Source organism: Chenopodium album, chromosome 21, assembly GCF_948465745.1.
Source record: "Chenopodium album chromosome 21, dcCheAlbu1.1, whole genome shotgun sequence".
Taxonomy (NCBI): Eukaryota; Viridiplantae; Streptophyta; class Magnoliopsida; order Caryophyllales; family Amaranthaceae; genus Chenopodium; species Chenopodium album.
Genome location: NC_137854.1, coordinates 5,471,888 through 5,494,345, shown reverse-complemented (window position 1 = coordinate 5,494,345; position 22,458 = coordinate 5,471,888). Strand labels below are relative to the sequence as shown.

The following is a 22,458-nucleotide window of genomic DNA, read 5'->3' as shown; positions in this document are numbered from 1 at the left end:
GTGGTTTACATAATCACATCTTCATAATTTCCCTCCATTTCCAACGGTTTGTCCATAATCATCTTTAATCAACAATTAAATAAGCATTTCACCAAATTATACACTTCCCACTTCCTTCCAAAAACTCCATTTATTTATCACTCAAAACAAAAAACACTCATAAATACTCCAAAAAACTCACCATTTCAACAGAATTTCCACACCTTATTATTTTTGTGATTGGATTAATTTATCTTATTTTGCGGGTGGAGTTGGTAATGGCTTCCACCTCCGCCGTCGCCGGCGCCTCAGTGCTGGAGTTTAATTCCGATTTGTGTTCAAAGCTCAAACCTTTTCTCTCTCCTCTCACTTGTTCGCCTATTTCCACTTACAAACGTCGTCGTTTCATGTACTTCTTTTTCTCTCTCCTCCTCCACCCTTTTTGTATCTTTACTTATTTAGTTTACTTTTAGTTATGGGATTATCAATTTGTTACTAGGAATTTTGTTGTTGATAATTTAATTGGTTTTTTTTTTTTTTATACAATTAGATGTTTATATGGATTTTTGATGAAATTTGTTGTTTTGAATGGTTTGTATGTTGATTGGTGTTACATGCAAAAATCATTTTGTACCGTAGATTAATTTTTTAGCTCATGCATAAAACCGTTGCTTTAGGTACATCCGGGTGTATAATGGATTGTCTTGGTGTAATATCACCTCCATTAACCTTATTAAAGAAGAAATCTATTTGATACCCTTATCAATTTCCTGGATACAGTGATATATCAAATGTGATATCTTTGAAATTCTCAACCATATATAAGGAAAATTTAACACGGCCAATATCGTCATATATTAGTGGTGCTATGCTTGGTTTGCACAGTGTTGTAATAATATTTTAGGATATAAGCATTTCAAGAAAGTAAGTAGGTAATTGATTGAAATGCACTGACTATACTGTATATGTGTTGTTGCCTTAGATGTAAGAGTATCTATATGATCATATCTTTAATAATTGGCGAATGGGGAATGTGGTTTTGACCTGTATCCTAAAGGGTTTCGAATCAAGAATGTAATTAGTTTTATTAATGTGCTTATCAGAACTTGGTACATATTTTTGGGATTCTAGCGACTTTATAAGGAGACTTTGCTTGAAATGTAGATGCCAATCCACTAGTACTGAAAAACCCAAGTCAAGGAACGTTTTGGATAATGCAAGCAACTTATTGACAAATTTCTTAAGTGGAGGAAACCTTGGGTCTATGCCAACAGCTGAAGGAGCAGTCTCAGATTTGTTCGGTCGGCCTCTCTTTTTTTCTCTGTATGATTGGTTCTTAGAGGTACTTCCCTCATTGCATTATGATATGTTATTTGTTTCATCCATCAAATAATGTGTATATACTTTGCTGCTTGGAATTTGCAAAGAGTTTGTCCAAAAAACTCAATTTGAGTATGGTGTGGTACCGTATGATAAGAATGCATGTGGATTATGTGCTCTGAATATCCTTTGCTAGGACTTACATGAACTGAAGGAATAAACCAATTGATACTAGAAGCTTTATTAGGTTTGTAAGTGTTTTAATCTCCTTGAGGTTTGTAAGTGTGTTAATCTCCTTGAGGTTATTAGGTTTGTAAGGGTAAGGTTGGACACATGGTAGATGTGAACACATGATTTCTTGGCGCTGTAATTTGGTTGGTCAGTGTGAGGGCTAATATGAAATATTGGTAAGGATCTTGTGGTTGCTCATTGAGATTGAGGATTTTCATTTTAATTGTACAAATCCTTGTAATATTATACTTACTCTCTTATGCTCGTTTCTTCATCTGTGTTATTTAACCATGCAGCATGGATCTGTATATAAACTTGCTTTCGGACCAAAAGCCTTTGTCGTCGTATCAGATCCTATTGTGGCAAGGCATGTTCTTAGAGAGAATGCATTTTCTTATGACAAGGTAAATAAGGCTTCATGTCCTTGACCCTTTAATATTTGCATTGTGTTCATGCAGCGAGGATTAGATTTGTTGCAAGAATGGGTTTGAATCTTCTTAAGCAGATTGTAGAATGGATCTTAACTGTATGTCTTTTGACGTACAACTTCAATTTTGTCTCTGTATAGGTGATCAAGCAACCCACATAAGAATGTGGTTTAGCAATTTGCTGCTTTCAGTTGACAACCTTGAATTATAGTTTGATTGCTTATTTAATGTTTCTCATCACCTTTCCTCTCAAAAATTCTTTTCTTATTGACCGTTTCTGGAACAAAGATGTATGCTAATTACTATTCAGAATTACAACTCTGAAAGCAAGAATTGATATTGTAGTAAATTAGATATTGGAATCATTACAGACATGAGAATCTTTAAAGGGAAGCAATCATGAAACTATTCTGAGCTTGACAATTCTGTCTTATAACAAGAACTGAACACTTCAATGACTCAAACCAATTTGTCATTATCTTTCTTGACCGAAACAGTTCTGGCAAAGTAGATAGTTCTTTACCTTTGACATAAAGAAGAAAAATTTGTGAATGAAAAATATATACTCCTGAAGCAGGGTCATAAGAAAGTTAATAGCAGGAAAGCCTGCATTCAGTTTCTTAATGTGGATATTCAAGATTAGCTTTGGTATGGTGCAGGAAGTGAAAATTTTACTAAACTTTCAGTTTTGATCCAAGCCTACTAGTTTTGTTATCTACCACATGCTACTGTAATTTGTGTCTGTATACTGTATATATGAAGAGGTAAATTCTATCATTATAGAATGACCCATTAAAATCCTTGAATTAACGAGGATATCTATTTGTTTGCTTCTGTAGTTCACTTGAGATGGATGTATAAACCACGTGCCTGATTTCCATCCCCCCCCCCCCCCCCCCCCGATTTCCTGCTTCTGGATTTGGTGTGATTGATATGAAACTTGAAACAAGTTCCATTAGATTAGTGTTAATAAAAGTATTTAAGAATTTAACTGATTGACTTTGTCTTTCTGATTCCTTTGCTTTAACCCCGACTATCCATAGGGAGTTCTTGCTGAAATTCTTGAACCAATAATGGGTAAAGGATTAATACCTGCCGACCTTGATACTTGGAAGCAAAGAAGAAGAGGCAAGCATTCAACTTTTATCTCTCGTAATTTACATTATCATATGACATTCAGGCCTTAGGGTCTTATGTGTTCCGTATCATGATTAGCAATTTAGCATCTATGGTTTGAATGGTAAATGTAGACCTTGGTTGATTTGTATAATTGTGTGGCAGTCATAAAAACTTTGTATAGATTCATATAAATCTTACAGCAGCTGGTTTCATTTATGGCCTTGATAGCATACGTTAACCTGCTCTGCTATTACCTTCATTAGTCTGGCAATTTAGAGTTTTAGACTTTTCGTACTGTTAAGGTTTTCGGAATTACAGGCCATGTGATATTGTGATTCTTGCAAAAAATTGCCTTGGCGTTTGGGTATGTGCGTGTGTGGGCATGTATGCAATTAAGATAATCGTTTTGAATGGCATGTATGCAATTAAACATTTGGCGATGTCATTCATGGATCAAAAAATTCAGCCACATACATAATAATAGGAGATCAATAGCCTCAGACTTGTGTAGTGATTGATGCCTGTTAGTATAGTAATATTTTAGAGGAAATGCAGTAATAGTATTGTAACACACCTTTTTAGGGGGGCTGAATTGTCCATTTAACAAAAAGCTGAAAGAACTTTTTAGGGAACAAGAAGCGGCTTTTTTCATTTTATACTTAACTACCATGCCCAAGCGAGTAATGGTGTAGAACTGTAGATAAAGGCACCATGTAATGCCTTTGCTCGACTTTTTATCTGCTGGTGACACAGTGAGTAGCTTGCTCGGCCTAAAATTATATTAAGAAAAACATATTTTAATGACTTATAGTTTTTCTGCATATTCTTTCCTTTTTAGTTTGTTTCACGTACCATCAACTAGCATTGTTGGCGAATTCTTTGCTGCCTGTTTTAGCTTTTAGTTGTCGTCTACGGTTAAATACAAGAATTTATTTGGTTTTGATATTATTGGCATATTTCTAAACAAATTCTACATACCTCTTCTTTTTTTTTCATTGCATTGAAATAGTAAGTGACAAATAATATTGAATGTACAAATTGGCTGAATGATCGAATAATATGAAATGAGGGACTAAGGCTTGGTTGTTGTTGATCGAATAAATATGAAATGACAGGAGTAATTACACTTATAACTATTCTTAAAGATACTTATGTTTTCAATATTGAGTTCAGGATGGATCTTGACACGTAATATATATTTATGCAATTTGGATATAAAAATGTATGTGAACTTTGTTCTTTGTGATTCAATGCATTCTCTTATCCTTATGACCTCTTTAATGAACTATAAGCGGAAAGATTGGGAAGAACCTCTGGTGGTCGTTTGTGAAAGTATAGTACTTCGTATAATTTTGTGATCGATCTCTTCAAAGTTTGCTTTTAACATCTTCAGTCATTGCTCCTGGGTTTCATGCCTTATACCTGGAAGCCATGGTTAAGGTTTTCACTGACTGCTCTGAGAGAACAACATTGAAATTTGAAAAATTGCTTGAAGATGTACAAGAGCAGGATACAATTGAGCTGGATCTTGAAGCAGAATTTTCAAGTTTGGCACTTGATATTATTGGACTTGGTGTCTTCAACTATGACTTTGGTTCAATTTCCAAAGAGTCTCCAGTCATAAAGGTTTGTAATGCTTTTAATTGCTTTAGACCCCGTTTGGTTTGATGTAAGACACTTTCAATGAAAAATTAGTTTTCGTGGAAAACATATTTTCAAGGAAAACCACAATTGCAAATTAGTTTTCCTTTGTTTGGTTCCATCAAGAAATGTTTTAGAGAAATTAAAAATAGGGGTGGAAATGTGAGGATGGAGGAGAGGAAAGTAAAAAGGGAGTTAAGTAGGAGGGAAGGAAGATGTGGCTTCCCTTGTTTTATAAAGGAAAATGTTTTCCAACATATAGGATATAATTTTCCTCCATTCGGGAAATTGTTCTCCACCCCTTCACAAACCAAACAAAGGAAAATGAGAAAAAAAAAAGGGAATTTACCATAAAAACGTTTTGTATCAAACCAAACGGGGCCTTAATTGATAAACAAATGTCAGTCTCTTCAAATTATTTGCCTACTATTATTGTTGTATGTTTATTATGAATCTTGGATCGTTGTTGGTGAATAGATAAACTCTGTGCCTTTTTCTCATTGTTTCCTCCAGCAGTTACAACTTCAGATGATTAGTTTAAAGGCTTTCCTGATGATTTGCTTAAGTATCAATAAGATAATGAGGGTTAGAGCATAGTTAAAATGATAAAATATGTAGTATGTACCCTTAGCTGGTTTGAAATAGAAAAAGTCACTAACCTCTACATTCATTTGTTAGAACATGTTACAAAGTGAAATGCACTGTAAAATAATCTAGATTTAACATTTTAACATTAATGTTTCTCTTGTAAAGTAACATTTACAGGTATTTAATGACCTATGATTGTGGTTAAAATTTGTTTGCATGTTTATAAAAAGTTAATTCATTATGTAAAATTTAGCTTCCTAGTTGACTTAATATATTTTGGATTTTACAATACATGTTTAGTTTGGCTATTAGAGTATGTGAATGGTTGTCAATCTCTGGTTATTAGATTTTGGAGCGGTCTTGGCTACAACTGCACTGATGTTTATCTAAAACTAAGTTAAGAGGGTGTTTGTATGCATGACATTGGTGTGGCATATGATATTGTCTCTTTGAACAATCTGAAATTGGATGGTTCCACCCACCCAAATGGACTCCTGGAGGGTATTAATGTCCATAGTAACCATCTTGACAATTTTTGTTTCCGGCCCAAAAAGTCAAAAATTGTGAAAATTGAAGGCTATTATCCATGTTTTTTTGAGGAATTTTGGAGGTTTCGGGATCCGGTATCGGAAAGTCTTGAGATGCTAGGGGATACATCCTGGGGTCATATAATGATGTTTGGAACCATATATGACCATTATATGTTGTTATAAATGTCCGTGGTGTAGCTTGATTTTATGAAATCAGTGCAAGTTGTAATCGGGTAAATTAACTGTATTGGATGGTTTTATCCACCCAAATGGGCTCCCGGAGGTTATTAGGGACCATTGTAAACATCTCGGCAATTTTTATTTCCGGGCGAAAAAGGTCAAAAAATTCCAAAATTGAAGGCTATTATCCACGTTTTTTGAGCAATTTCGGAGGTTTTGGGACCCGGTATCGGAAAGTCTTGAGATGCTAGGGGATACATTTCAGGGTCATATAATGACGTTTGGAACCATATATGATCATTATATGTTGTTATAAATGTCCGTGGTGTAGCTTGATTTTATGAAATCAGTGCAAGTTGTAATCGGGTAAATTAACTGTTTAAAGGCATATTGGATGGTTTTATCCACCCAAATGGGCTCCCAGAGGATATAAGGGACCATAGTAAACATCTCGGCAATTTTTATTTCCGCCTAAAAAAGTCAAAAAAATTCCAAAATTGAAGGTTATTATCCACGCTTTTTGAGGAATTTTGAATGTTTTAGGACCCGGTATCGGAAAGTCTTGATATGCTAGGAGATACATCTCGGGGTCATATAATGACGTTTGGAACCATATATGACCATTATATGTTGCTATAAATGTCCGTAGTGTAGCTTGATTTTATGAAATTAGTGCAAGTTGTAATCGGGTAAATTAACTGTATTGGATGGTTTTATCAACCCAAATGGGTTCCTGGAAGGTATTAGGGACCATAATAAAAATCTCGGCAATTTTTATTTCCGGGCAAAAAAAGGTCAAAAAAATTAAGGCTTTTTGAGGAATTTTTGAGGTTTCGGGACCCGGTATCAGAAAGTCTTGAGATGCTGGGGAATATATCTCGGGGTCATATGATGACGTTTGGAACCATATATGACCATTATATGTTGTTATAAATGTCCGTGGTGTAGCTTGATTTTTTGAAATCAGTGCAAGTTCTAATCGGGTAAATTAACTGTATTGGCTGATTTTATCCACCCAAATGGGCTCCGGGAGGGTATTAGGGACCGTAGTAAACATCTCGGCAATTCTTATTTCCAGACGAAAAAAGGTCAAAAAATTCCAAAATTGAAGGCTATCCACGATTTTTGAGGAATTTTGGAGGTTTCGGGACCCGGTATGGGAAAGTCTTGAGATGCTAGGGGATACATTTTGGGATCATATAATGACATTTGGAACCATATATGACCATTATATGTTGTTATAAATGTATGTGGTGTTACTTGTTTTAATGAAATAAGTGCAAGTTGTAATCGGGTAAATTAATTGTTTAAAGGCATATTGGATGGATTTATCCACCCAAATGGGCTCCCAGAGGGTATTAGGGACAAAAGTAAACATCTCGGCAATTTTTATTTCCGGGCGAAAAAAGGTAAAAAAATTCCAAAATTGAAGGCTATTATCCACGCTTTTTAAGGAATTTTTGAGGTTTCGGGACCCGGTATCAGAAAATCTAGAGATGCTAGGGGATACATCTCGGGGTCATATAATGATGTTTGGAACCATATATGACCATTATATGTTGTTATAAATGTCCGTGGTGTAGCTTGATTTTATGGAATCAGTGCAAATTGTAATCGGGTAAATTAACTGTATTGGATGGTTTTATCCACCCAAATGAGCTCCCGAAACCCGAAGGGTATTAGGGACCATAGTAAACATCTCGGCAATTTTTATTTACGGGCGAAAATAGGTCAAAAATTTCCAAAATTAAAGGCTATTATCCACGCTTATTGAGGAATTTTAGAGGTTTCGGGACCCGGTATCGGAAAGTCTTGAGATGTTAGGGGAAACATTTTGGGATCATATAATGACGTTTGGAACCATATATGACCATTATATGTTGTTATAAATGTCTGTGGTGGTTCTTGTTTTAATGAAATAAGTGCAAGTTGTAATCGGGTAAATTAATTGTTTCAAGGCATATTGGATGGTTTTATCCACCCAAATGGGCTCCCGGAGGGTATTAGGGACCATAGTAAACATCTCGGCAATTTTTATTTCCGGACTTAAAAAAGTCAAAAAATTCCAAAATTGAAGGATATTATCCACGCTTTTTGAGTTGAAGGTTTCGGGACCCGGTATCGGAAAGTCTTGAGATGCTAGAGGATATTTCGGGGTCATATAATGACGTTTGGAACTATTTGACCATTATATGTTGTTATAAATGTCCGTTGTGTAGCTTGATTTTATGAAATCAGTGCAAGTTGTAATCGGGTAAATTAATTGTATTGGATGGTTTTATCCACCCAAATGGGCTCCCGGAGGGTATTAGGGACCATAGTAAACATATCGGCAACTTTTATTTCCGGGCGAAAAAAGGTCAAAAAATTCCAAAATTGAAGGCTATTATCCACGCTTTTTGAGGAATTTTGGAGGTTTTGGGACCCGGTATCGGAAAGTCTTGAGATGCTAGGGGATACATCTCGGGATCATATAATGACGTTTGGAACTATATATAACCATTATATGTTTTTATAAAAGTCCGTGGTGTAGCTTGATTTTATGAAATTAGTGGAAGTTGTAATCTGGTAAATTAATTGTTGAAAGGCATATTAGATGGTTTTATCCACCCAAATGGGCTCCCGGAGGGTATAAGGGACCACTGTAAACATCTCGGCAATTTTTATTTCCGGGCGAAAAAAGGTCAAAAAAAATTCCAAAAATGAAGGCTATTATCCACGCTTTTTGAAGATTTTTTAAGGTTTCGGGACCAGGCATCGGAATGTCTTGAGATGCTAAGGGATACATCTCGGGGTCATATAATGACGTTTGGAACCATATATGACCATTGCATGTTGTTATAAATGTCCGCGGTGTAGGTTGATTTTATGAAAGCAGTGCAAGTTTAAATTGGATAAATGAATTGTTTAAAGACATATTGAATGGTTTTATCCACCCAAATGGGCTCCCGGAGGGTATTAGGGAACATAGTAATCATCTCGGCAATTTTTATTTCCGGGCGAAAAAAGGTAAAAAAAACCGAAATTGAAGGCTATTATCCATGCTTTTTGAGGAATTTCAGAGGTTTCGGGACCCGGTATCGGTAAGTCTTGAGATGCTAGGGGATACATCTCGGGGTCATATAATGACGTTTGGAACCATATATAACCATTGTATGTTGTTATAAATGTCCGTGATGTAGCTTGATTTTATGGAATCAGTGCAAATTGTAATCGGGTAAATTAACTGTTTAAAGGCATATTGGATGGTTTTATCCACCCAAATGGGCTCCCGGGGGGCATAAGAGACCATAGTAAACATCTCAGCAATTTTTATTTCTGGGCGAAAAAAGGTGAAAAAATTCCAAAATTGAAGGCTATTATCCACACTTTTTGAGGAAGTTTGGAGGTTTCGGGACACGGTATCAGAAATTCTTGAGATTTTATGGGATACATCTCGGGGTCATTTAATGACGTTTGGAACCATATATGACCATTGTATGTTGTTATAAATGTCCGCGGTGTAGCTTGATTTCATGAAAGCAGTGTAAGTTGTAATTGGGTAAATTAACTGTTTGAAGGCATATTGGATGGTTTTATCCACCCAAATGGGCTACCGAAGGGTATTAGGGATCATAGTAAACATCTCGGCAATTTTTATTTCCAGGCGAAAAAAGGTTAAAAAATTCCGAAAGTGAAGGCTATTATCCACGCTTTTTGAGGAATTTTGGGGGATTCGGATTCGAGACCCGGTATCGGAAAGTCTTGAGATGTTAGGGGATATATCTCAGGGTCATAGAATAACGTTTGGAACCATATATGACCATTATATGTTGTTATAAATGTCCGTGGTGTAGTTTGATTTTATGAAATCAGTGCAAGTTGTAATCGGGTAAATTAACTGTTTAAAAGCATATTGGATGGTTTTATCCACCCAAATGGGCTCCTGGAGGATATTAGGGAACATAGTAAAAATCTCGGCAATTTTATTTTTTGGGCGAAAAAAAATCAAAAATTCCAAAATTGAAGGCTATTATCCACGCTTTTTTGAGGAATTTTGGATGTTATGGGGCCTGATGGCGAAAAGTGTTGAGATCCTAGGGGATACATCATAGGGTCGTATAATGCCGTTTGGAACCATATATGATCATTATATGTTCTTATTAATGTCCGTGGTAAACTTGAGTTCACGAAATCGGTGCAAGTTGCGAACCACTTTTTTTCCGAGTTTAAGAAGTCCAAAATTGTTCAAAACTGAAGGCTAATATTTACACCTTAGGATCAATTTTAGAGATTTTGGGACTCGGTGGCGAAAAATCTCGGGATTGTAAGGGATGCATATTGGGGTCATATAATATTGTTTGGATCCATAAATGACCACTAGTCGGTCATATAAAGTCCCATGGTAGCCTTAAGTTAATGAAGGGGGCGTAAGTTGTAAACGGATAAATTTATAGTTTAAAGGGAAATGGACAGTTGCAACCATCCAAATTTACTCCCGAGGTGTCTTGGGATTTATGGGAAGCACCCTGATTGGTTTCCTTTCTAGGCCTAAAGTAGTCGAAATATGTTCAAATTGAAGCAATCCACGCTTTCAAGCCATTTTTGAATTTTTTTTCCAAATTTGAAGTGGATGTGTGGGGGGTCATATAAGTTGGTTTGGAACCATAAGAGGCCTATCAAGAAGTCTATAAAGTCCCAAAAATGAGTTTGGTTCAATTACGCTGCTATTTTAGGATTATGTTGCATTGGTAATGAAAAGTTGCAAGAGATGGTTCTAATAATAACGAACATGGTCTCCCAGGTTTCTATTAAAATCTATGGAGTCCTTCATCTTCGTTGGTGCTGTTGGTTATTCCCAATTTCATTACATATTTACATACCATAAAATTCCATCATGATGTTGATTCAATATTATATTGTAACATTATTGGAACAGAAGCCTTCTAATCTCAAGATGGAAAGTATATACTACCTCTATTTCTTATTATCTGCAACAAAGGGGTATTATTTGTGAGACATAAAATATTCCTTTGTTGCATATAATAAGAAATAGAGGTAGTATATTTTTTTTGAAAGAAAGATGGAAAGTATATAACTGCATGGTCAACATCCCTTTTTTCTCTATAACATGAATATTATATACACATGTTGTATTACTATAACATTGGAAGCCTTTTTGTTTAAGATAGTAAATATTATATACGTATGTTATACTGTAAATTGATTGATTTCAGATTGATTCTGATGACCAAATTTTGTTAGTCTTAATCTCTTTTAAAATAGTAAAAACAATAAAGTTCGGCTATTCTCTCCGTATATTGATTCTGCTTTTCTCTCCCTATGTAGGTTATAATGATAGACAAAAAGAGAATAAATTTCTTTTTGGATGTTTTGACTTCATGTGATCCAGACTGACTTTCAGCATGTTTATCCCAGGCAGTCTACGGGACACTTTTTGAAGCAGAGCATAGATCAACTTTCTACATTCCTTACTGGAAGTTTCCTCTTGCAAGCTGGATAGTACCAAGGCAGCGGAAGTTCCAATATGACCTAAAGGTCATCAATGACTGTCTTGATGGACTCATAAAAAATGCCAAAGAGACTAGACAGGTAAAAAAAAAAAAAAAAGCTGCAGATCAAAGTGCTGTTTTGTCAAATGCTTAATTTCCTGGCTCTTCTATATTTTTTTCCTGTTTTTTTGTTTTATTGTTTTTTAATTACTTTGATATAGAAGGTAAAATTTAATAATCCATCTAAAATTCTGCAAGAGAATGAAACACTTCTGCAGTTCTGCTTTGTGATGTAGGCTGTTAGGGATAAATGCTTCTGCCGTTAGCCTGCTTTAATGTAACCTGCAGTTAGGCATTATACGTAGTATATGATATCTGTGGTTAAATTAAACATACTCACCCTTGACATTGGGATTGTTTGGTGTGGCAGGAGACAGACGTTGAGAAACTGCAGCAAAGGGATTATTCAAATCTTAAGGTGAGTCGAATGGTGTAAGTTAGATTACACGAAGTTAGATTACATGAATTCTGTTTTCATGTTAATTTAATGCCCTTTGAATTGTTAAGTATATTTGTTCTCTACAAGATCTAAAATGAACACTAAATTTGGCAGGATGCTAGTCTTTTGCGCTTTTTCGTTGACATGCGAGGTGCTGATGTTGATGACCGCCAGGTAATTTAAGCTTGATTATTTATTATTTCTTAATTTCTCAATTTTAAAAATTTAAATCAATCAAGACCCATGCATTTATGCAACCCAAGTTCATTTAGGTGGTTCATATTTCAAACTGACATGTGACCTATTTATGTTTGTGCACTGTTCATTGAATGAGCATTTTTTTTATACTGCTGATAGCTTAAATTCAATATCATCTGCTAATCTTAGGATCCTACAAATATATAGTTAAGGAAATTAGGTTTGAGGAATCCTTCAGAACATGTTTGCTTTATCTGTTTTCACAGCTTAGGGATGACCTGATGACAATGCTAATTGCTGGACATGAAACTACAGCTGCTGTTCTTACTTGGTCTATTTTCCTTCTTTCTCAGGTATGATTAACCTATATAATCTTCCAGAGGCAAAATAAATTTTGAAACTGGATCCTAGTGTTGTTTGTTGTCCCTTTTCTTTGCCATTGGCGCTGGTCTTAATTTTGCTTTTGGTGCAGAATCCTTCCAAAATGAAGAAGGCTCAAGCTGAAATAGATGCAGTATTAGGCAAGGGAAGAGTAACCTTTGACTCCCTTAAAAAATTGGAGTATGTACCAAGTCACCCTCTTATACGTATCCCACCTGGGTAATTGGAAACTTGATACAGTTTACTGTGTTCTATGATATCAGGTACATTAGGCTTATTGTTGTAGAATCTCTTCGGTTGTATCCTCAACCTCCTTTGCTCATCAGACGATCTCTCAAACCAGATACATTACCAGGTACTTCTGTCAAGTGCTCGTATGAAAAGTGAAGTAGCTAGCTCCCAAAATTTTACTTTCCCCAAATCTTGTCACTAATGAGGTATAGGTTGTAGTGTCCAATACATATTATGTATTATTCAATAGATACTAGTGAAGTATAATCTTCTAGCCACTACTCTGTTCAAACATTGCCTGCTACTGATAATCAATTAATCACACTTAGTAAAAGCTGCAACGAACGTGGTGGTTTAACAGAAAATAAACGGTCGGAAGATTAATCTGATAGATAAAGCTCGAAGCTTTCGTACATCGTAAAATGTAAATGGCTTTAGGCCATCACTCTCCAAGACTCACTACAATACTAATATTCTGCCTACCTGCTTCTTTCTCTCCATTCCATATTTATACTAAGGCTAACAACTACAACCCTAATAATACTAGACTTCCCATATTGCCCATGCTACATTTGATAACTACTAACATACCAAACTACCCATAATACTCTCCCTTAAGCCAGTTCATTTCAAAAGCATGTAATTTACCCTGCTATAGGAATGTGGCTTAGATGACTATCGCCCCAGGACCTAGAGTATCTCTTTGAAAAGAAGCTAAGAAAGGCCTTGAAATTATCGAATTTGGCTGTACTGAAATCAATTTCTGATTGTGCAGGAGGCTACAAGGGTCAAAAAGATGGATATAAGATTCCCACTGGGACTGATATCTTTATTTCTGTAAGTGGGTTAACTTATCCTCATAATATATGTGAAATATGAAATGTCTTTACATGGAAGTTTCGATAGCTTAAACCTTTTGAAGTCTCTATAGCTGGTATGAAGTTAATCGTTACTAGTCAATCATATGCTATAATTGCTAGTCCTCTACAAATGTGGGTCAGGCTTTACCCACGTCAATAATTCTTTACCTGATCATATTAGTGGCTGCCCGTCTTTAGTTCAGCAGTTTTTAACTCCGTCAAGGGTTACATAACTTACATATAATACTTAGATGTCGCACAAAGTACCAGCCCAATTTACCTTTCACTCTCTATCTCTACTCCATTTCTCAATGTAACTTAACTACTAGTAAAATATATTAAGGGACTTGATGAATTTAAACTTTACCTAAATATATTAACCATATATAAATAAAAACTTTCTGTGCAGGTATATAATCTTCATAGATCTCCATATTTCTGGGATAAACCTGATGAATTTGAACCAGAGAGATTTTTAGTCCAGAGAAAAAGTGAAGATATAGAAGGATGGAATGGCTTTGATCCATCTCGGAGTCCTGGAGCTCTGTATCCTAATGAGGTAACTTGATGTTGCTGGATCGTCAAATCCATTCATTTTTCTCTAGAGCGTCACTTATTAATCGTTTGCACTTGCAAATATCAGATTGTAGCAGATTTTGCGTTCTTGCCTTTTGGTGGTGGACCGAGAAAGTGTGTGGGAGACCAGTTTGCTCTGATGGAATCTACAATTGCTTTGGCCATGTTGCTTCAGAAGTTTGATGTTGAATTGAAAGGTTCGCCAGATGCAGTGGAACTTGTGACAGGAGCAACAATTCACACCAAGAATGGACTTTGGTGCAAACTGAGAAAGAGAGCTAATGTACAATAAATTTCGAGTAACGGCTCATGTAATGCAACTTGCACCTTCTAGTGAGATATTTTGTAAAAATCGTGTACATCATAGTCTTGCTATTTACTGTCATAAGTTCATGGATTTTGTTGCTGGAAATCAAAAGTGAAGTAGCAGGTTTGATTTTTAGCATACTGGCTTGCTATGGTGTGTTCATTTTATAACTCGCAACATTCCAGCCCTTTTAGATCGTGGCACTACCTTCTTTAGTAACATCTTCCACCATAAGCCATAAGTTCCATTGAAGATTCCTTCACCCACCTTCCATCGACACCACCATTCCCACCTTCTTCACCATGTCTCCTTCCACCGACACCATTGTCCTCGTCTCTGACAGCTTTACCGCCAAATTGAACGAAAAGTCGAAAACCCTATGGCTAAAGAGTAAAAAAAAAAAAAAGGCATGGTCAACCCCAAAGGGTATGGGTGAGTGGGTGACCATGTCCTCCATTAAAGCTGCAAATAAGATTGATTTTTAAAAAATAGTTTTAAAAATGGTAGAGATCAGAAAAGAATGGTATGGAAGCGGAAGCTTTAATAGAAGAGCTCTTCGAATTGGGTTTTTTTTTTTTTTTTTTTTCTCTAGAATGCTCAATCGGACATTTGCAATTAAAGAACTGCATAGATTTTGTTGCTGGTTGATAATGTTGATTTAGACGCAATGTATGTGGGTAATTTAAACCCGGGTTACATTGAGCAATATCCATGTCCGCCAACATCAAAGACAATTTTAACCCCTCTAAATTAAGACAATGTCCAGGGTATCCCCCTTGATATGGTCTTTATGTTGATCAAAAAGATCAACTTGTATTTTCTACTAATCTTCAGGCATATTTTCTCTCAACACATAAACTTTTCTTTCCCATTTTTATCAGGTAAATTTAGACGTCAATTTCCAGCATTTTTAGGATTGTATTATGTAAATTTTACGCATAAATGGAAAATCTTCCTAACTGGCCCAAGAATATTACTAGAGCTCTCTTTTCTCAGTGTATATATGCTGATCCCCAAATTCAAAGTTTAGACTAACTCTATTCTATTGTACAGTTTTGCCCCTTAGTCTAGTTTATTTGGAATACTATATGTTGACAAAAAATATGTTGACATTCAGCCTAGTCAAAACCCATAAAATACAAGTATGGTGAGTATTGATTATTTATAGCCACAAACAAAATACATCTTTGTCTTTAAAATTCTTCTCAGAAACAACACAACTGGATTATCTAAAATCAAACAGAGGATGACTGTAAGTTTGAGAGTGCCAGAAAGAGCATATCACACAGTACAAATGATGTGGCATATTATGTTGGCTCACTTGATGAGCGTCTTCACGATGGACTTCACGTTCAATTTCATCAAGTCAGTGTAAGACTGCCCACAGCCAACAAACATCACAGGAGCTCCAGAGATGTAAACCATGGACAAAGCAGCTCCAACCTAAATAATTCCATCAATTAACCATGTCAGGAAATGGAATCAAGAGTTTCTATTGATCAAGTAAAATAATAATACAAAGTATAACTTACTTTGTACTTTGTAATACATACAAAATACAAGTCCAAAATAAAATGAAACAAAATCATATCTTGCCACATACTATCCACAATCTCAGAGGTTAATTTGATTACAAGTGATTAAAAAAGATTTTAAAAAGAAAATGTAATTTGATTAATTAAAAGAAAATATAAATATATTTCTTCAAATTTTTTTTATTTTTTTATTTTTTTTTACAAAAAGCGAATATAAATAAGGTGAAATGGACTATTTAGGGACAATAATATTAAGTGAAAATGTGACTACAGCTTCAATTAGGGAAAGGATAGAGTATTATTTCCAAAAAAAAAAGGGAACGGATAGAGTATGAAGCTTAGATTAATCAAATTTAATCATCCAGTTTCATACTGTATAAATCAATTGCCCATTATTAAGCTTGCTAAGATATATCATCTCTTGCAAAGGGGAAGGTAGAGAAATCAGAGAAATGAACACAATTTTGGGGTTAGGGTGAGTTAGGGTTCAATTCTTTTTTATTCTTTCTTTTTAAAAAAAAAATTTTGGGGGCAAATGGTTTGATTCTTAAGAGGGGTAGTTTAAAACTTTGGCAGGGAGGTAGGATATAATTGGGAAGAAAATCGATAGCCCCAAAATACTGAAATGGAATCAATCCAATTCAAGTCATTCTGTTCCGAATAGCCCAATGCCCGACCAAACGCTATATGACAAAAGATCCTTTATTAGTCAGTCATTTATATCCTCTTTGACTCTTCCCATCACTTAGTTTTAGTAGTGGCATATTATTAATTCCAATATATATCCATTCTTATGATACAGGGTGACAATTTTTCGGCAATCCTACAGCAATGTGACTCTAAATTCCCGAGGGAGTGTGCACAAGTATATATGCAGTATGATTGGCACAGTGAGATGTCAGAGGATGATAAAGGGCCTACCTTGTCATCGATGGTGTCAAACTTGGTAAGGAGGATGCCATCAATCAATCTTGGATTTGGTGAGTTTGAAAGATCAGCAAGTTTCTGCATCAAAGTAACAGATGATGATCAAAATTAAACTTTCAAGGGAAAATCCAATGAAAAAAGTAAAGGATATAGAAGGCAAAGTAATTGGCTGACAATTAAATCCCAATACAAACCTGATTGAATTTTGAGAGCTGATCCACAGCATCATTACCAACAAGCGCTTCACCAACAAAAAGGACAAGATCTGGATTGTTAAGGTTGATAAGCTTTGAGAGTGCACGCATCAAAGGTTCATTGTCCTGCAAGACACATCCTAAACGTTAAAGATAGAACACAAGACTACAAGAGAGTAAAACAAAACAAGAGAATTGTCAAATGATACACGAAAAAGCAAATTTACACTTAACATTTTATAAATATATATAAAAGGAAGAGCTAAGGAAGGACAGCATACCTGCATTCGACCAGCTGTATCAACAAGAACCACATCCGAACCATTGCGAGTGGCCTCTTGGATTGCTTCCTTTGCCACAATAGCAGGATCCTTCTCATAACCTTTCTCAAAGATTGGAATCTGAAATACCAGTAAGTTCAGTTTTCAGGCAATTGCTGATATATTTTTAGCACTGACAAATTTATGCAGATGCCCATACCTGAAGTTTGCGCGCATGAGTACGAAGCTGCTCAACAGCTCCAGAACGAAATGTATCACAGGCAGCCATCATGACACTTACCTTGTGTTGCAACAGCCAGTATGCAACCTGTTCATTAACAGAAAGAACATGAGTAATACAACATCTGAAAATCTAAGATATATGAAACCTTTATTTAAAAGAAAGATTTTTAATGCTATAGGCAGAAATTAAAGAGTTGTTAATTACTGATTTACTGCATTCGTATTGTATTGACAAAATATCTTAACTTGGTTCTTAGCCAACAAGTAAAAGTGCCTTGAGATTTTAAGTGAGATGAATCAGATGATAGGTAATAAAAATAAGTAAAGGCCTTAGCAGAACAGATAATCTGGAAAAGGGGAGGAAAAAGTACAGAAACTTCAAGTATGGATCACCTTGGCAAGGTTGGTAGACTTTCCTACTCCATTGACACCGACAAACACAACAACATATGGCTTCCTTTGTTCTTTGGCAGCATGAACATCCCTAAGTATGTCAATAGAGCGTTTAGGAGTAAGGATGCGAACAAGGGCATCTTCCATAGCAGCCTGAAATTGCACAAAAGAAGATGGTAAGCAGATGAAAACTAATAATGACTATAAATTTTACAAGATAATTACTACTAATAATTCACACATACCTTAACTGTTGATGATACCAACGTAAATTTTTCTAGCTTTTTACCTTCGAGGCTTGTTGCAACTGATTCACAAAGTTTCTCTGCTATCTCCTCAGCCTGCCGTTATCAGAAGTACATAAGAAACAAAAATACCAAATAAAGAGCATAAAAATCTATAATAATCAATATCATGGGATTGGCCCACATGCTTCTTGAGACATAATGCAATAAACAAATAAGCACAAACAACTTCAGAAAAAACTAACATACCACATTCTTAGTCATAAGCCTATCCTTGAGACCTTTCAAAGCCGGCTCAAGATCAGCCCTCTCCAGATTGGCCTTGCCTGCAATACTGAGATCCAAAATTTGCGAAATTATGTTTCCGTCATAATATCATATTTCCAAAAAAAGAGGTGCAAGAATAATGATGTATCAAAAATGTGGGATTTAGTATCATGGTTTTCCACAAGTAACGTAGCAAAAACGAAAATTTTCTCAAGTAGTACATTGCATCCTGAATTGAAATTTCAGAAAGGCTAACCATACAGTGTCTCAATTTAAACAATTTCAAAAACTAGCATAAAGCCGTAAATTTCTACCATCATCTCAATAATACACATATAACATCAATCTTATTCGCTAAGATATAGGGCAGAATTATAAATCGAAAATCTAAATAAAGGTAATTCAACCAAAAGGGGTAAAGGAACAAACCTCTGAAACATTGAAGAAAACCACCCCTTTGATTTAGTCCCAGATTTAGAGCCATCCACAACTTGCTCATCTTCTTCTTCTTCTTCCTCACTGTCACTGATAACCTCTTCTTTATCCATCATACTCTCACCCTCAATCTCTGCTGCGACGTAATTCACATGTTCATCCCCATTCTCAGTCACAGGATCAGTATAATCCAGCTTCACATCTTTCGGTTTATTATCATCCCACACTCTATTCTTTTTCGTAACCTTTTTCTTAGACTCCGGCTTGGCACCCTTACTAACTACAGCAGCACTATCATTCTTCTTCCCAGCCTTTGATCGTAACTTCTGAAGCTTATTTACATCAAATGCTCCATTATTCGAACTCAAATTCTCCTTATCATTTACACTACCGCGATTTTTAACCTCCTCACCCCCATTTACATACCCATTCATCAACTTATCATCAGCACCATCCCCACCATTCTCACTCTTCAAATTCCCACCTCCATTCATCTTCCCACCCTGATCAAATTTCGGCTTTTGCACCAATTCCTGCTTCTTCCCAACAATCCTCGCCCCCACTTTCGACGATTTCTTGATCTCCTCAGCTCTAGCCTCAGCTTCCAACCTTAATTGCCTATAAACATCATCGAAATCGCCGTAATCCGTCCTAGTCGGATCATAAACAACCGAGAATTCGCGCTTAACCATCGAAAGCAAATCATCAACATACAACAAATGCAGAATCTTTTGATACACAGCAACAAAAACCAATCCCAATTCATTGTGGAAAGTCCATTTAAGGGTGTAAGACGCACCCGGAGCGTCGTAAACGAACGACGCTAACCCAGATCGCTCCTCCAATAAACACGATCGAATCAAAGTATCGATCGGAGAACCTTTCAGAGCATTGCTGAGTTCTTTGCAGGTCCATAAGATTAACCCTCCTCGGGTGAAGATCAATAATTGTTCTAACATCGCTAATCTAAACCCTAATTCAACCGAATGAAACCCTAATAATACAAAAACAAATCTGCAAAATCAACCAATAAACCGTTACAAATTGAATAAAATTGAAACCTTGATAGAAATCAAAATCAAAATCAAAAATCGAAAATCGAAAATCGAAAATGAATTATGTATAACAAATCGTAACAATCAAATTGGTAATAAGGAGGAAGAGGAAGAGGAAGCGAAATTACCAAGAAAGTGAAAGAAGCCGTAATGTTTTACTTTTTGTCTGTGTTTTTATATGGGTAAAGATTGTAGACAAATCTATATACGGGTAGAAATCTACTTCGTATTTCTATACAAATACGGAAAGTTTTATAAAAGGAAAGTTTATTATGTTTATCTCCAGAAATACTTGCGTGGACCTGGTTCACAATAATATTATTGTGGACCCGAGGTTTATGCACACGCAACTGACATTATATTGAACATAGTGACCTTTATTTTTAACCTAATAACCTTTATTAAAAGTTGTATAACGTTTAATACTATTGTGAACTTGAAGTACGGCGTTATGACCCTAATTTTAACATAGTGACCTTTATTATTAATATTGACCTTATAAAATATTTCATTAAAAAAATTAACCTCTTATAGCCTATATATTACCAAAATGACTTTTATTTTCAACATAGTAACCTTCATTTTATATAGTGACTTTTTTTTTTTTATTAATAAAACAACTATAGTTTCTCTAATGTTAGTGGTCCACAATAAATTAGTGTGAACCAGGTTCATTTAAGAATTTGTACCATGATTGAGGCCATGCATAAATGCATTGTTTCTTCCTCTTAAATTTCACCACCACTTAACTGTAAGTGATACACTAATACAAACGTATACATACATGATCGATAAATTATAAAGGATATCACATGTTTGGAGATGGATCTATATTTGTCGACATATGTACATTGACTTGCGATTTCTTTTCCAAAAATACTCGTATGTTTATCATATTAATTTATTATCAATAAATCATTTAGGGTCTGTTCTGATTTACTAGACTGAGCTGAACTGTACTAAACTGAACTGAATTTATTGGAGCTGAACTGAATTGAATAGTTTATGAAAGAAGGAAATTAAGATAAGAACTGAACTGAACTGAACTGAACTTATTAGAGCTGAGCTGAACTGAAAATAAGCTAAAGAGAATAGGCCTTTAATATAATGCATGTTATTCTACATCCTCCAAGTCTACGCGCGTAGGTAACTTAACATTCTAAAGTCTAAATAAATCTGGTGTTTAGCTTGTATTAAACAGCACTTAAAAATTAAACGTGCACAAAGCCACCACCAAATTTGTAATACCTGAATATTTATGATTTTATATTATATATTTTATAGAAATATAGTTTATTTTTATTTATTATATAACTTTTCTAATCTCATATTTTTTTTATTTAGAGTTAGTATAGTTTTAAAACCCTATCCGATTTAAATAGAACTTATATAAACTATTTTAAACCCTAAAAATATTCTTAACTCTCAAAAGATATTTTATTAAAAAAAAAAAAGAAAAGGGCTTGCCGAACGATCTCTTTTGTGCGTGACTTCCATGATCCTACCCCAAAACTTGATATTTCATTAAAGTTTTTCTTTCATTATTATTCTTCAATATCCATTTCATATTTAATTCTCCAAACTCCAGTGGATTTGTAAAACAAAGCCCACAAATTGCAACGTCAGTGCACATTACTTGGTCTTGAATGTTGTGGTCAGATTGTAACTAGTCGGAAGGTAATCACACGATCTCAATTAATTTTGTGATTTGTTTGGTTACAAATTGTTAGTATTAATTATTGTACATTGTATTGTTATGTTTAAATTTTATACTTTGTGAATTATATATGATCATGATTTATATGTATATGATTAGTATGTGGTATTATGTGATTTAATTGTCGAATTGATTGATTGTGTTATTTCTAGGGTTTTAATGTTGTCTCTATTTGGAGTATTGTTTTATCGAGGTTTTAGGGTTGTTAATGCAGAGTATTATTTTTGGGTTGAGAAATAATTAATTTTGGGTACTAGTATTAGCCCCGTAAGAGTTGAGATATTTATGAATCGAATTGTCGTGTAATTTGGGTACTCGTGCCATTATTGAGATACTATGTATTAATTTGTGAATGGTTATTTGATCAATGTATGAGATCAAAAGGTTGAGAGTGATTATTTTGTTATTGGTTTGAGGCTCGGCGTTATATACCTTAGTCCTTGGCATGTTTGGTAATGAGATAATGATCATGAGTTAAGAATGAGGTACAATCTTTATTATTTATATATTTTTCTATGGTCCCCTACAGTGGGAATTGGCCCGTATGTGGTCTGGTTCAAGGTGTTTTCTAATTATTGGGAGTATTCAAGTTCTTTTTATACTTGTTGGTTTATTATTCGAATTACT

At 35.0% G+C, this 22,458-nt stretch overlaps 2 protein-coding genes across 3 annotated transcripts; one reads left to right on the top strand and one right to left on the bottom strand.

Moving 5' to 3' along the window:
- The first annotated feature begins 166 nt into the window (after window positions 1–166).
- Window positions 167–14,695, top strand: LOC145601070 (cytochrome P450 97B2, chloroplastic-like). 2 transcript variants are annotated; one of them, XM_081656993.1, is made up of 14 exons: window positions 167–388; window positions 1,144–1,321; window positions 1,827–1,934; window positions 3,002–3,086; window positions 4,573–4,703; window positions 11,435–11,608; window positions 11,939–11,986; window positions 12,122–12,181; window positions 12,472–12,558; window positions 12,678–12,766; window positions 12,850–12,941; window positions 13,593–13,654; window positions 14,087–14,236; window positions 14,321–14,695. In XM_081656993.1, exons 1-14 carry the CDS (start codon window positions 258–260, stop codon window positions 14,543–14,545), a joined length of 1,620 nt encoding a protein of 539 aa, XP_081513119.1. In that variant the 5' UTR covers window positions 167–257; the 3' UTR covers window positions 14,546–14,695. The 2 variants fall into 2 exon arrangements, with proteins under 2 accessions (XP_081513119.1, XP_081513118.1); XM_081656992.1 differs by having other exon boundaries at window positions 4,471–4,703.
- Window positions 14,696–15,697: 1,002 nt separating this feature from the next.
- LOC145602351 (uncharacterized) lies at window positions 15,698–20,187 on the bottom strand. Its single transcript, XM_081658543.1, has 9 exons — window positions 19,054–20,187; window positions 18,607–18,691; window positions 18,358–18,453; window positions 18,113–18,265; window positions 17,697–17,804; window positions 17,498–17,617; window positions 17,217–17,342; window positions 17,017–17,100; window positions 15,698–16,003 (listed from the first exon to the last, which is right to left on the bottom strand). The coding sequence occupies exons 1-9, from the start codon at window positions 20,016–20,018 to the stop codon at window positions 15,878–15,880; spliced, it is 1,863 nt and encodes a 620-aa protein (XP_081514669.1). The 5' UTR covers window positions 20,019–20,187; the 3' UTR covers window positions 15,698–15,877.
- Between the last annotated feature and the right edge of the window lie 2,271 nt (window positions 20,188–22,458).

Excerpts from the sequence above, each read along its gene's own strand:
- LOC145602351 (XM_081658543.1), bottom strand. The coding sequence starts at position 20,018 with ATGTTAGAACAATTATTGATCTTCACCCGAGGAGGGTTAATCTTATGG. Across the intron at positions 18,454-18,606 it reads GGCTTATGACTAAGAATGTG|GCTGAGGAGATAGCAGAGAA; the intron begins GTATGTTAGTTT and ends TGATAACGGCAG. Across the intron at positions 17,618-17,696 it reads CTCATGCGCGCAAACTTCAG|ATTCCAATCTTTGAGAAAGG; the intron begins GTATGGGCATCT and ends CTGGTATTTCAG.
- LOC145601070 (XM_081656992.1), top strand. The coding sequence starts at position 258 with ATGGCTTCCACCTCCGCCGTCGCCGGCGCCTCAGTGCTGGAGTTTAAT. Across the intron at positions 3,087-4,470 it reads TTGGAAGCAAAGAAGAAGAG|TCATTGCTCCTGGGTTTCAT; the intron begins GCAAGCATTCAA and ends TAACATCTTCAG. Across the intron at positions 11,987-12,121 it reads GGGATTATTCAAATCTTAAG|GATGCTAGTCTTTTGCGCTT; the intron begins GTGAGTCGAATG and ends TAAATTTGGCAG.